Source organism: Pinus tabuliformis, chromosome 1_1, assembly GCF_031772625.1.
Source record: "Pinus tabuliformis cultivar Carrire ecotype Pingquan chromosome 1_1, CPIR1, whole genome shotgun sequence".
Classification (NCBI taxonomy): Eukaryota; Viridiplantae; Streptophyta; class Pinopsida; order Pinales; family Pinaceae; genus Pinus; species Pinus tabuliformis.
Genome location: NC_142297.1, coordinates 239,121,958 through 239,135,808, shown reverse-complemented (window position 1 = coordinate 239,135,808; position 13,851 = coordinate 239,121,958). Strand labels below are relative to the sequence as shown.

General features: G+C 36.2%; 1 protein-coding gene across 1 annotated transcript; it reads right to left on the bottom strand.

Annotated features, from left to right (window-relative positions):
* Positions 1-3,275: 3,275 nt before the first annotated feature.
* On the bottom strand, positions 3,276-4,352 carry LOC149212406 (FRIGIDA-like protein 4b). Its single transcript, XM_089388678.1, has 3 exons — positions 4,244-4,352; positions 3,972-4,147; positions 3,276-3,854 (listed from the first exon to the last, which is right to left on the bottom strand). The coding sequence occupies exons 1-3, from the start codon at positions 4,350-4,352 to the stop codon at positions 3,276-3,278; spliced, it is 864 nt and encodes a 287-aa protein (XP_089244804.1).
* Between the last annotated feature and the right edge of the window lie 9,499 nt (positions 4,353-13,851).

The window sequence follows — 13,851 nt, the reverse complement described above, 5'->3', positions numbered from 1 at the left end:
GTAAATCATTGAGCAGATGATCATCCTACTCAAAGGATGATAGTTTCGCCAGAATTATCAGTCTACCATTAGACGATCGTCTGTTCTATGTACCGAAATGTATTTATAAAGCTGAGCATGGGAATGCCCGCCTCAGCTAGATCATGAAAGCAGAATGAATCACAATGTATTGTATTGTATCTTATTACAGGTCTCCTCCCAGCAAATGGATGAACTTCGGACTCCCCTGGATAAAGCATTTCACCCGATAAACGGCCTCATACTTTAGGGGGCAACTGTTATAGACATTTTTGTGCCTTGCATCAACTGAGCATGAAATGTCAATAATCAAGGGATCCAAAGTCCCTAAACATGTTGTTCCTACCCCTAGAGGAACAAGGCCAGCAAACCACAGCAGTTCACTGAAGTTCTCCACCTGAAAACACTCAAAAACAGGCCATTTCTGGATCATGTAAACTGCTCCACTGAGCATCTGCGCTGAATGTCAACTGCTCCACTGTCTACCTGCGTTGAATGTCAACTGCAAAGAAGGCTACCTGCGCTGAGCGTAACTGGACAAGTGGCAGGCTCATTTCTCAAGGTGTCAATGCCCAGGAAGTTTCCAAAATGACACTTGGGTCAGGGAATTCGACTGGTGATGAGTAAGAGGTTCCAAATTTCCAAGTGGAAGCAAGAACCTCCAAGTGGACTCAAGAACTGATAGAGGGAGAGGACACCAGTCACTTCTCAAGCTGACTCATCCTCTTCCCAAAACTCCTATATATAGATCTCTCTTCAATGAGATCAGGAGGCTGGAATGTTGTGATTGCAAAGAATTGTTGTTGGTTTGTGGTTAGATCATTGGGTGTTTATGCTTTGAAAGGGGCTGAAGAAGGAATTCCATTCTGCTGGGAAGGAGATGCTGGGTTGGATCCCTATGGGTTATATCTCTTCCCGAACCTTGTTTATCAATCAATAAAGCTTCTTGGTTCTTTCCTATATGCTGGTGTTTATTGTATGATTTGCATTAGTGTATTTGATTTACTTCTAATCCCGAATCATTTATGAATATGTATATTTGCCTTTGTGTTGTGTCCTTCTCTTGTCGCAAGTAGCTGTTCTCTTGTCACAGGTAGTTGTTCTCTTGTGATCTTGTGGGAATCAAGTAGCTGTTCTCTTGAACAAGCGAGGAGGCGAGTAGCTGTGGACACCCAAAGAGGAGAGGATCTAGATCGAGGGACAACCGGAAGATAACGGTAAGTCTACCAATCTCCTCTCTTTCATATTTCATAAAGGAAGAAACCGAAGTAGCTGTATTCGTTTGTTGCTAAGGTACTATCACACCTTAGGTGGATAGGATCGTCCTGCATAGGCATTTTTCCCCACAACACCAATATCAAGAGAGTATATAGCTTTCCTGAGAATCACTATCCTAGGTGAAATTTGGATTGCAAGATTTGAATTGAAAGCTTTGGTTTCCCCAAATAAAGTGGCTTACCTTTGCATTAAACTGACTTTGTGAAATTTCAAACAATGGATAAATGTTAATGTAAGAACGTGAACTTATTCTTCCTCATTGCTTTGAAATTACTACGAGGAGAAGGAGATGACCTACCTTATTGGACCAAGAGGTAATTGACAATGGCCATGGAATTAGATGAATTGATTGAGGATGAATCTGGAGAAAACTCTGGGAGTTGTGACATCCAAACTCATCTATCACTTGCAATGCTTGGAGTTGATGATGATTTGGTATCAAACAATAGTCCAGATCAAAGTGTAAATCTTGTACATGAGAGCAGAACATTGGAAGATTATTTCTATGGACATTATAGTTGTTCAACAAGCTTTGATTGATTTATCTACTTCTCTAAGCTTCATAATTTTTCTTACTCCTTGCTTCTGTAAAAGCTTCAATATTTTATACTTGGTGTATTACTGTGAGCCAATGCCACTACTTAGCTATGTTCAATTTCAATCACTCTCCATATTGGCTGAAGTTGTGTCTGTAGTTGAGTGGATTCCATGTAAAGTCCCTTGCCAATTCCTTGTATAAATGTGAAAGCCATTAGTGGTCACTCATTTTTGTGACCCACTGGAGCTCACTAGAGCTGAAAATTTTCTTGTCCTTGCCTTTGGAGCAATTTTATGTATGTGGAAGGAAAAGAAATTATGATATCGCTATTGATATGCCAAACCATTGTTATGTACTTTTTTAGGTCTGAAGATGTGTAACTTGTGGTTTAGCTTGGTACATTCTCTTGTATACTAGTTTACTTTGAATTTGTCAATATCATAAGCCCAATAGCGATTTAAGTGTATGTCTGCATGGCAGAACTGCATTGGGGTTGAAATTTTCTAAAATTAAGTTGTATTTAAAGAAATATGGTGTCTAAAAAGCATATAACTCCAAACATCAAATCTCTTTGCTCCTTGTAGGCTTGAACCAACATCTCTTCTAGAGAAATTCAACAATTCTAATTTAATAATCCTATTGGCCTCTCTTTGTACCTTTTGAGACAATTGCTAGTTCTAGATGGGACATATAACTCCAATGTTCTTTGTCCTCGTTACAGAGAACACAAAAATATTAATGCAGGGTATAACAACTATACCACTAGTACTACAAATCATTTCTGCTAAAAAAGGGGGATTTAAATCATGCATCAGCTTAAGAGGGGCAGGGTCCAGCTTAAGAGGGGCAGGGTCCAGTTTCAAAAATAGCCTTACAATTGGACTAATCAAAATAAAATATGTTTCGCTTCATAGGCGTAGAGTAAACAGGTACCAATGAGGTAAGGTGCAAGTGGACAATTAAATCATATTCAACACAAGACAAGCCCTCGGCATACAAATGCAATTGAAAGTCTTGTGTTATGAGCTCTGAACAAGATCACAAATGATATATTATTCACCAAATGTTAATCTTCCACAAAGAGACAGATTGATCCTCTCTGATTTGTCAAACAAATAAAAAAATACCAAAATTATGCATAGAATCATCTTTGAACTGTAAACACTACAGTATATAGTAACCTGGGAAAGTGATGAAGCACTCAATACCATACAAAAATAAAATTCCTTAATAGAAGATTCCTTAATAGAAGAAAACACCACTGAAAATTGTGAAAAGCTGCCAAATGAACTTTGCCAATCTTTTAGATTTACAGAAACAAAGTCAAAAAACCTCTTCAAAGCTAAGTGCTTACTACCAGCCACATCCAATAGAAAAGGTTTTATGGGGTCTGATAAGATCAGAACTTGCTTGACCACGGTAAGATAAGCACCGTACCTACCTAATGTATAAAAGAAGACTGATAAGCTGGAGGAGGGGCAGGCAGTCTACTGCCAAAGTGATGGTTGCTGTAATTAGTAGAGGAATTGTAAGAACTGGAACCCAACAACGAAGGTCCCATGTTATCTGATGGATACATATATGGCCTTGAGAGCGAGACTGGAGTCCTATTTCCAACACCATAGCCTGCTCCATATAATCCTTGGTTTGATCTGTCATATGCATTTTTGCCCTGTAGGTTGTAGGATGTAACACCTGGAGCTGCACCAGAATATTGTACTCTATCCAAAGACCTATAAAAGCTTCTGTCTGCACCATTGGAAGAAGCATAAAGAGTTGGAGTTCTTTCATCTGCACTTAACGGAGGCATATATACACCAGCATTTCCTCCATTAGCACGAGGACACTTAGGTTGAGACTTAATAGCACCTGCAGACCTTTTTCTGTCAGCCTTAGCTTTCTCTAGCTGAGCTACACGCTTTTGAAGAGGATCTGGTGAGAACCGCGATTCAAGTTTGTGCTCCTCAATGCACTTTATAACAGCTCTGTAAGTAGAAAGCTCTTTTGTATTTACTTCATTCTGTAGCACCAAATAAAAATATTGGTCAAAAAAGGAACTTCTGATATAACCAACAATACTAAGCCAAAATGATCATCACATAACAAGACATTTTGTATAACAGTAATACAATCGTACTTGTGCAACAGTAGAGTTATTCCCGCTTTTTAAACTTGCCTGAGAAGCTTTCTTAGCATCTTTCAGATATTCCTTCAACAAAGGAACAGGTGCAAACTTCTCTATCAACCCAAATGCATGAGCAAAGTTGACTGCCTCAATTTGTTTTCCACTATTGACCATGGATTCTACAACATCTGCATGAAATTGTCACAAAATTTTCAGTTAATCTGAATATGTCACAAACATTTGAAATACCAATAGACAGTTTACTGTGAAAGAAAAAACAATACAGACAACTTCAATGGATTTGTCAATAAAGATAACATCTATGTCAACTTGAGACCATTTTCGTAAGTAAACAGTTCCCCACTCATGAAAGGCCTTATGACACTTTACCATAGCTGATCATCTTCAGGTGCCTTTATTAATATCAACAAAATAACTTACATACAACTTTCTACCTCATAAAATGATGTCTACCTAGTAGAGGCTACTCAATATCTTCCTTGCATATGAAATGTTGAGATCTAAAGAAAAGACTACCAACCCCGTCAACTTAGAAACCCGTTCACTGGACTAAACAAAAAACGTTGGGAAGGTTTACTACAGCCAGGATTACCAAAATTTATCTTCAACTCAATCAGCCACAACCAAGTATACTGATAAAATCCACCAGTCCCTCAAAAAAACCAAGCTAGCCATGAATGCCAGAAAAACAACAAAAAGCCTCTCTACCAAAATGGATGGAAATTTTGCCAGCCTAGCCACTGAGGCTAACATTACATAACACCAGCCAACCAACCTGGCATTTTTTATTCAAGTCCAAGGGAATGACAGAGTTCAGGTGTCTGCCTGCACCGTGCAACTGCAAGAACAAGCTTGCATAAGTCATCTTTTTCAAACTCTGACGCAATTCCAAAAGTAGCTAGAAGTTGCAAGAAGGTCTGGGCCTCTAACGAATTGCCATTGGCAACATCTCCTTCAAGGTTTATCTTCGACTTCCATTCATGTGCAATACTTTTGGCTTGCTCCTTTATATTTAAGGGTAGAACTGGATGTTCAACACCCAAAATAGGATCTGCCAAAACAGGTACAAGAGATTCCAGTAATAATGTACAGGCCCGGCGTAGAGCCGGGAGCCCAGACTCTTTCTTGTCACTTGACTTTTGTTCAAGAGAATAAAACCCCTCCAAGGACTCTAACACTAACCGTGGTGGGTTAGTTGCAGAGTTTAATGCAGAGGGAACCTCATTGCAAAGCCCTATTTCCAATTGCAAAAGTCATTAAGAATGGGAAGAAAGGATTTAGGGATTATAATATCTGAAAATTTCTATTTTTAAAGTATTATAAAATGAGTTTAGATATTTATATAACAATAATAAGTGGAAATCAGAAAAAGAAAAAGAAAAGAAAAGAAATTGATTGGAGATAAATTTTTTATAATTTTGTAAATGTTATTGAATTCCAATGCTCAAACAAAATATTTATAAAAGGTAATTGACTGGTCTGTGGATGAAGCAAGCATTTGGAGGCTAATTCGTGAAGTCTGACAATAAAAGAGGTGAAATTAGAATGAGTAATGATAAGACAGACATCCTTGTATAGAAATTGCAATGAGGTTCTTCTTAAAGGTGACTTAATTGTATCACAATGATTTTGACATGACAACATCAGTAAAATGATATAAAAGTCGTTGCAACTAGTACACCTGTGTTTGGTGCCTTAATCACTATATGAGATTGAAGGAATCTGGCGCATTCTCGATCAGAACTATTGCTTGATTGCCAACAGCATGAGTCTTGTGTTGTACAACAATTGTATAATTGGTGCATTAATCACTGTATGAGATTGAAGGAATCTGGTTGCATTCTCAATCAGAACTATTGACAACAACATGGGCCTTGTGTTGTACAACAATTGTATAATTTGATTGTGAAGGATTTAAGGAGAAGTAATGTTGTTTTTTCTAATCCTAGTAAGGATTTTCAAATATATTATTTATTGGTCCCTGTGGTATACATTGTTTGGACCTTGTTTTCTCCCTTAATTGTAAGTGCATAAAAATATTAGATTCATAGGACAGGGTACCATTAATCATGTGATCCAATGATCTTGGACGTTTTTTATTGAATTCTTCAAAACTTATTTCCATTTGATCTTCCAAAATGTGAAGATAGTTTTATTGGTTGGAACAATGCTACAACTTACAAGTTATAATAACAGAGATTCTGTTCTGCATAATGCTTTCCACCTTGCAATCTTTTTGTGGATATGGTTAAGCAATATTCTCTTCGAGTAAAGAATAAATTATTGTGTGTAGAGTCATTGGGTTTACTATAGTAATGATCATAACATTTTGTAGTCTTTTGTTTGTTGTTATGTGGTTTAGTGGTTGAGACATTGCATTACCATGTTAATGACCCAAAGTCAAACTTAGAGATCAGAGCCCTCAATTATAAGTTTGTTGAATTTTATGAGATTTATATGCAATATTAATTCAATAATTAAAAAAAATATAGACTTAGGCACCCTAAATAAACTTCAATTTATACATCTTTAGAATCTCATTTATGCTACATATCTGCTTCTTATGTACATTTTCCCATTCCCATGTCGGAATTGTTCCTCAATTTATGCCTTACGGCATTTCCTTTGCAACATTTGGTGCAAATGCTAGTTGATACATGTTCATTGAGACTCACCACTAATCGAATATTAATCAGTTTAGTTAAATTAATATATAATATCTGAAAATGTTAAATTAGAGATAACTTATAATAAAATGATGTTTTAGTAATTTAAAGATTTATTATACAATAATTATATCAATCACAATATACCCATAACGCATATATATTAACATAGTTAATTATATTGTTAGACGGAATAGAATTTCTATAAACCTAATTTTACATTACAAATCAAATAATATATATTATTATTATAAAACCTACACAACCACATAAAATTTAGTATTTTTTTTAACAATGAGTACTCTTTATATTAATTTCGCCAGCAAAAGAGATTTACAATTCATATATATCAATGGGCTTCAATTTTGTCATGGGCAGAAAGTCAATACATGTCCAATTTCAATTTTGTCATTTGCAGTACGTGAATCCATGTCCAATTTTCTTTGATCATTTAAAAAAGAGAATACTTTATTTATTCTATACTAAGATATACCCCACAAAATTGAGACAGAAGGAAAACACAGTAAAAACCAATCATTACATTGGAAGTTTAAGCATTAAGCTCAGCATGGGGTTTAAATAAATGCCCAAGTTCTAGACTTCAAAAGGGGAGTTTTGTTCTTCTGGGAGGATGCTAGACTTGGCCATTTGGAGATGGAGATCCCTGATCATGCTACACAGTGAACCGACCTCGTCCTCAAGCCTGGAAATCTACTTGCATTTGTCCTCTATTACATCAGATTTTTCACAAGCTATTGCATTTTGATGGTGCAGAAAACCTTAATGTCAAATAACTCTGTTTAAATCTCTGCGAGCTCCTCGGCACATTGTAAACATACCGTAGGAGTCACCGGAACCAAGAGTGGTTGCTTTCAGCTCATTGTTAGATTAGTAACATAATTTCCACCACGCACCCTAAACGTACAAGTCGACTGGCTCAGGTTCCCGTAGCCATCCTCTAAGAGCGCCACTGCAATGCAGAGCAAGCACAAAAGGCGAAGCATAGGAAATGCAACTCACCATGTGGCTTATCCTATATATTGTGGCGAGAAATAGCACCTAATTAGGGAAACAAAATCCAAAATGAACACCGCAAACTCACAACTCTAAGACTTTCTCGGGATATTCTCACAGAGAGGATGGAACCCACTTAATAATTATTGATATCATTTTTGGGAGATTAATGGAGAATAAGTCATCAAACTCTGATCATATCCATGAGTATTACTAACCAAATTTCTCATGATTTTGAATAGATTTTAAATAATCTATATAGCACTCACTACATTGGGTGATGCTCATAGGGGTGAAGAAGTAGGATTATGCATAAACACACTTAACTGTGGAGCTTTTCCCACAATCAAGCCCACTTAGCTTGTTTTTACCCATTTGCAAAATCTTAACAAGTATATGAACTCTTGAATTAAATATTCCTCCACTCTTTTTAATTTAATTATTGATAATTAAATTAATATTTTATAAGTTTTATTTCAAAATAAACACGTTTATTCACATAAATATTAAACATATTAAAAGAAAGAAACTGATGATACTTTTTAAATCATGCACAATTTATTAAAGGAAGATGAAAAAGTTTCTTGATTATCATTCATTAAAAAAACCAAAATATTCATTCTTGAGAGACTCTCCTAGATAATAGTATGGTAAAACAAGTGTAATATGCAACATTGCAAGTTAATGCCAACCTCTTATGTAAAAATCAATTAATAGTTTTAAATAATATATATATTTTTAAAGAAATATAAAAATTTAACATAATAAGAGTTTAATAAATTTCATGTTACACTTGTTTATATCTTGTTTTAATACATTTTTTTATGTAACTACTTGCTTAAATTATGGTGGGCGGCTATCCACATGGCATTGTATTGTGCAAATAATTAAATAAAAATCATTATTATGACACTTGGTTAATTAGTTTTTTTGTTTGTTTTTTTTTTTAATATATATTTTTTTATCTAACAATTCAATCTAAAACTGAAGAAAAAAAATAAAAGAATAAATCTACATTTTAAAAAATAAAAAAGATTATTTTTTAGTTTTCAAAATATTCAGCATAGTAAAACAAGTGTAATATGCAAAGTTGCAACTTAATCCTTGTCTCTCTTATATATATATATATATATATATATATATATATATTATTTTAAACTAATATTAAAAATTTCCCAACCAACTTATTCTCATATGTAGAACTCTTCTACTTATCATATGTTGCCTTGAGATTCCATCTCTACCAACATGTTCGATCCAATCAAAATTTTGATCACTCCAATTGATGGGAGTATTGCAACTCCACCCATATAATACCTCAAGCAGACTCATTCTCACTCACTCTTGGTAACCATTATTGTAAGCAAACTCAACCAATGGAAGATACTCTTCCTACTCTCACTGCTAGTGCATCACATACATCCTCAACATATCCTCCATTATCCTATTGACCCTCTATCTTTGTCCATCTGTATGCAGATGATAAGTTGTACTGTGTAGGTTCTAACCCCGCACAAAAATAACCTGCATATGAATTCTAAAACCAGAAAATAAGCAATTGCGAGAGCATAAAAAATAAAATAGATATACACAAAGATTTTCCCCTGGATCCCAAGATTGAGACTACCAGATTGATTTTTCATTATATTCCTTTCAATGTTACAATACATATATATACATTTTAAAGCATCCATAAACCCTAATCCATTAACCATGGATTATAACATAATCATAGTTCTATTGACCAGATCTACAAAATAGCACGGGAAAAAAATCATCATGCCCAAAACCATGTGCAAAAAACCACGTACAAAACCATAGGTAGGTCCACCCAACTAATATTGGGTTCAATTTTTCCCTAGAGCATTGCTCTGGACCCCGTAGAGGGGGGCTACGGCCCCCCTCAACCTCCCCCCCCCCCCCCCAACCCCCGCCCGACAGGGGGGGCTACCCTTGTGACCCTACCCTCTATGCCCTCCCCCTTGTGACCGCACCCTCTATGCCCTCCCCCTTCTGTGCGTGGAACTAGACATGGAAAGAATATAACACACACCCAACATATTGAAGGCCAACTTTATCCCCAATCCTACAAACAACTCCTTCAAAAACTTGGAAGTGAACTTATCATCCTTTTCTAACACAATCTTCTTTGGAACGCCATGTAATTTGAGCACATATCTGATGAATACCTATGCTACATCACTAGTTTAATAAGTAGACTTCAATGGAATGAAGTGCATTACCATTATTAACCTTTCCACCACAACCATGATGGAATCATTTTGTCTAGATGTCCTCGGTAAACCTGTAATTAAATCCATGGAAATGACCTCCCATTTCCACTTTGGAATCATAATCGGTTGTAGTAGTCCACCCGAATGCTTACATTATGACTTCACCTATTAACACTCCAAGCATCTAGCCACAAACTCTGCCACGTTAGATTTTCCCAATAATAAAACTTCCTCACGATTGTTAATGTCTTTTGATATCCTAGATGACATGAATACAGTTTTGCATGAAACTCTCTCAAGATAGTTGATGAGGCTCATCAATAGGTAAATTATATGGACCTTAATGCCACTCTCCAGCTTATGTAAATAAAATTTTCTCACATTTCTTTACATATTTTATTATATCTTTCTTAGTGAGAAGGGTAAAGATTTGATGTTATGTCATGTGGCCTAATGTGCATTGATTGCAGGATTTGGAGCAATTTTTGCTAATTTAAATGTAGGAACTTGAAGTAGACAAGAAAGAGGAAATTTAGGAGATTGGATATCCTTCATTAACTCCTCAATCACTTAAATATTCCTCCACCATATCTCATCAACTCAAAGTTACAAACAGCCAAGCCCGTTGAGGTCATTGGCAGCCAAACCAGTGATAGTTGAAGACAAGTTAATCTCAAGTTTGGGAGCCAAGACTCCCTAATTTTAAGGAAGTTTTTTGTAGCTTCAATTGTATAAATAAGAAGGCCTAGGGCCTCATTAGGGTTCAAATTGTTTTGTATCCAAGAGACATTTTTAACCTAATACATTGTGACTAATTGCTCTTATGTATTTTTGACATTTTGATAAGAATGAGAAGCATTCCCTTGATCTAGCACTGAGTTGACTCAGAGGGCTGGAGCTCTTGGGTTAGGACTGAACCCTAGCAGCAAAGGTTCCTCTTTTTGTATATGTATGCTTATATTACATTCATAGTTAGTTTATGAAGTGGTTTCTATTTTGTTTAATCTGCAAGTATTTGAATGATTACTTAGTTTGCTTCCATTTGTGAATAGATAGATCATTGGTACAATAGTGAAAGTAAATACTTTAGAAGCACTTGTGGTAGTGGCCTATGCCTCATCTCCCTTATAGGGTCATGGTTTGCGGGTTCCATTCTCACAGCCCAAAAACATATTTATTGTTTGATCACTACATAACTTAGGATTTCTTGTTGCATAGATCATTGTTTCTCAATTCCTTAGAAGTACCTGCAATTGTCATTTTGGTTTCTTGAGTTTGCTATGGTTTAGAAGCACTTCCATTCATAGACTTAGCCATTAACTATTAATAACTCTGTTTTTCCTAAATTCAACTCATCTTTCCCATATATAAATGAAGTTGTGCATAAATGAAGAAAATAATGTATGTTGTTGTGGGAGTTTCTGATTTGCAGAGAGACCTCATCTCACCATCCTCATCCAAATCTTCTCCACCTATATTGTCAAAGTCCACCAAACCCTAATCCAAAATTTTGTTTTGTAGCAAAGTGGACATTTTCCTTGAGTAAGTACAACCATCTTGAAGACTTCAATTGAGCCTTGGGTAGTGTACACCTCCTCTCGGCCTTATTCCCCCATTAGACACCTTTCACACACTTCATTCTACCTTTCCTACCTCCCTATAGCTTTCAGCCTATTTCTTGTAGTAAAATAGGGCATCCTATAGTAGAACTAGGACATCTTGTAGTACTACAGGAAACCCTGTAGTAGCCTATTTTAAGCTTGAATTGAGCATAAATGATCATCTGAGCTTAGATTAGCCTCCACTTAGCTTCCATACCCTCAACACCATTCTAGACCTGTTTTCCTATACCCGTCTCCCCTACCAAAGATCAAATTAGTTTCAATTAGCATTTACATTCATAAAATTGAAAATTAAAAAGGCTTTTCTGCAGTTTCTAGTTAGTACATGCATGCAGTACTAACAATAGTTTTAAGATAATTTCCATGCTTATTTAGTCCAGATAACTAGATGTTAGATGCAAGGTTAAGTTAGGTTACTTTCGTAAGAAATATGTGTAGATTATTAGCTACATGATTTCATGTCACTTTATAGTACTTTCCACTTCAACACTTTCATTTCCTAGAGTAGGAAACATTTCCTTCCTGCATTAAGAATAATTTTCCCTTTACTATTTAGTGGTTAGACTCCTTTTATTCAATAGAATATTGGTTTGAAAAAACACAGTGGTCTATCACCCCAGTTGAAAAGTGACAAGAGTATATCATTGCATCCACTCTGTATACAACACTGTCACCTCCAAGTTTGTATGAACCCCGAGTTGATGAAGTAAAGTTGGTATCCCTAGGAGTTGCAACATCAATTTTGCAATACTAGAGCTCATCACCTTTTGGCACCATTGCTCGGGAGGTGTCTAAGTGGATGTGGTTTCTTATTTCCTTTTTGTCTTGGATTCAATAAATAGTTGCAATCCTTGCTTTCTTTCAATTCTGCAAGGAGTTCCATTTAACAAATAGTTGCAAATCTTTGCTTTCTTTCCATTTTGTAAGTAGTTCCATTCAAAAAATAGTTGCAAATCCTGCTTTATTTCCATTCTACAAGTAAAACCATAAAAAAGAAAGAAACAAATTCCTTTCATGCTTTGTAGGACTAGAGACAACTTAGGAAACGTTTTTACAAATACCCCCACCACGTCTCATAACCAACCCTTGCTCTTCTTCAGTGGTTGTGAGCTAGAGAATCCCATTAGGTGAAAAACCAGAGATATTTGAAGAGCCTATTGGGGAAGAAGAAGAAGAAACCATTCCACCAACCTACACCATGGATGAAAATATAAATGGGATTGAAAATAGAGAAGGAGATGAAAACAGAGCTGAGGTTGCTTTTCCCACCAAAAAAACTAATGGAGATGCTAGGATGAAAAACATAATCCTGTCTGCCCTTCCTCACTTCCATGGCTTAACCTCAGAGGACTCGAATACCTTTTTGTTTGAGTTTGATTTCATATGCAGAACTTATGATTATACCTCTGACAAACAGAAGTTGAAATTATTCCCGTCCACCCTCAAAGATGAAGCCTTGCACTGGTTCATGGGTTTACCTAGGGACAACATCACTACCTAGGATCAAATGCAATAATACTACAACAATAATTATAGGGATTGTTTCAGGTCCAAAGATACCAAAGAGGAAATATTTAGAATGACCTTGGGACATGATGAGTCTTTGGAAGATTATGAGGAAAGGTTCCAACTCAGCTACAAAAGGGCCAGATGCACCCTCGATCCTGAATCACTTAAGTTATTCCTTATTAGAGGGATCAGGGAAGATATCCTAGAAACCTTAAACATAATTTCAGGAGGGGACATCGATCAGTTACCCTATGATGATATCAATATAGTTTTCGTAAATCATTCTATGGTAGACAAAAAGAAGGGTAGGGCTAGTCAATCTTTGGCTAGTTCATACTCCTCCAACACATCCATCAAAAGTGAAATTAGGAGCATATTGGAAGACTTAAAGAGTGAAATGGTGCATACCTTGCTTTGCAAATGGACACCATGCAGATAAAGAGGAAGAAGGAGGAAGCAGAAAGAGCCTTAATTGTCTATTTCCCTAGATACAATAGAAGGTACCCTAGAAATGAATGTCCATTGAATCTTATAGAGATCTTCTCAGTCTTGAAGGAGAACCACTCCATAGACAAGTTCCCTTCTCTGCCTAGGTTGAAAGTTGTGTATCAAGGAACTGAAGGGGTGACTGAACAACTCTACTATATGAACCAAAGAAGGCCTCAAGGACCTCGACCATACCAACAAGGAATGCAAGGGGTGTCCTATTCATATTACAACCCTAAATAGAATGCATCTATTCCCCCTTGGTGTCCTCTTGCTCATCATTCATGGTCCACACCTTCTCTCTAGTATTTTTCACTCAATACCATTCCCAACTTGTCAA

Coding starts and splice junctions, on each gene's coding strand:
- LOC149212406 (XM_089388678.1), bottom strand. CDS start 4,352: ATGGTAAAGTGTCATAAGGCCTTTCATGAGTGGGGAACTGTTTACTTA. Junction 4,148..4,243: donor CAAATCCATTGAAGTTGTCT/GTATTGTTTTTT, acceptor AATTTCATGCAG/ATGTTGTAGAATCCATGGTC. Junction 3,855..3,971: donor ATAACTCTACTGTTGCACAA/GTACGATTGTAT, acceptor TTGGTGCTACAG/AATGAAGTAAATACAAAAGA.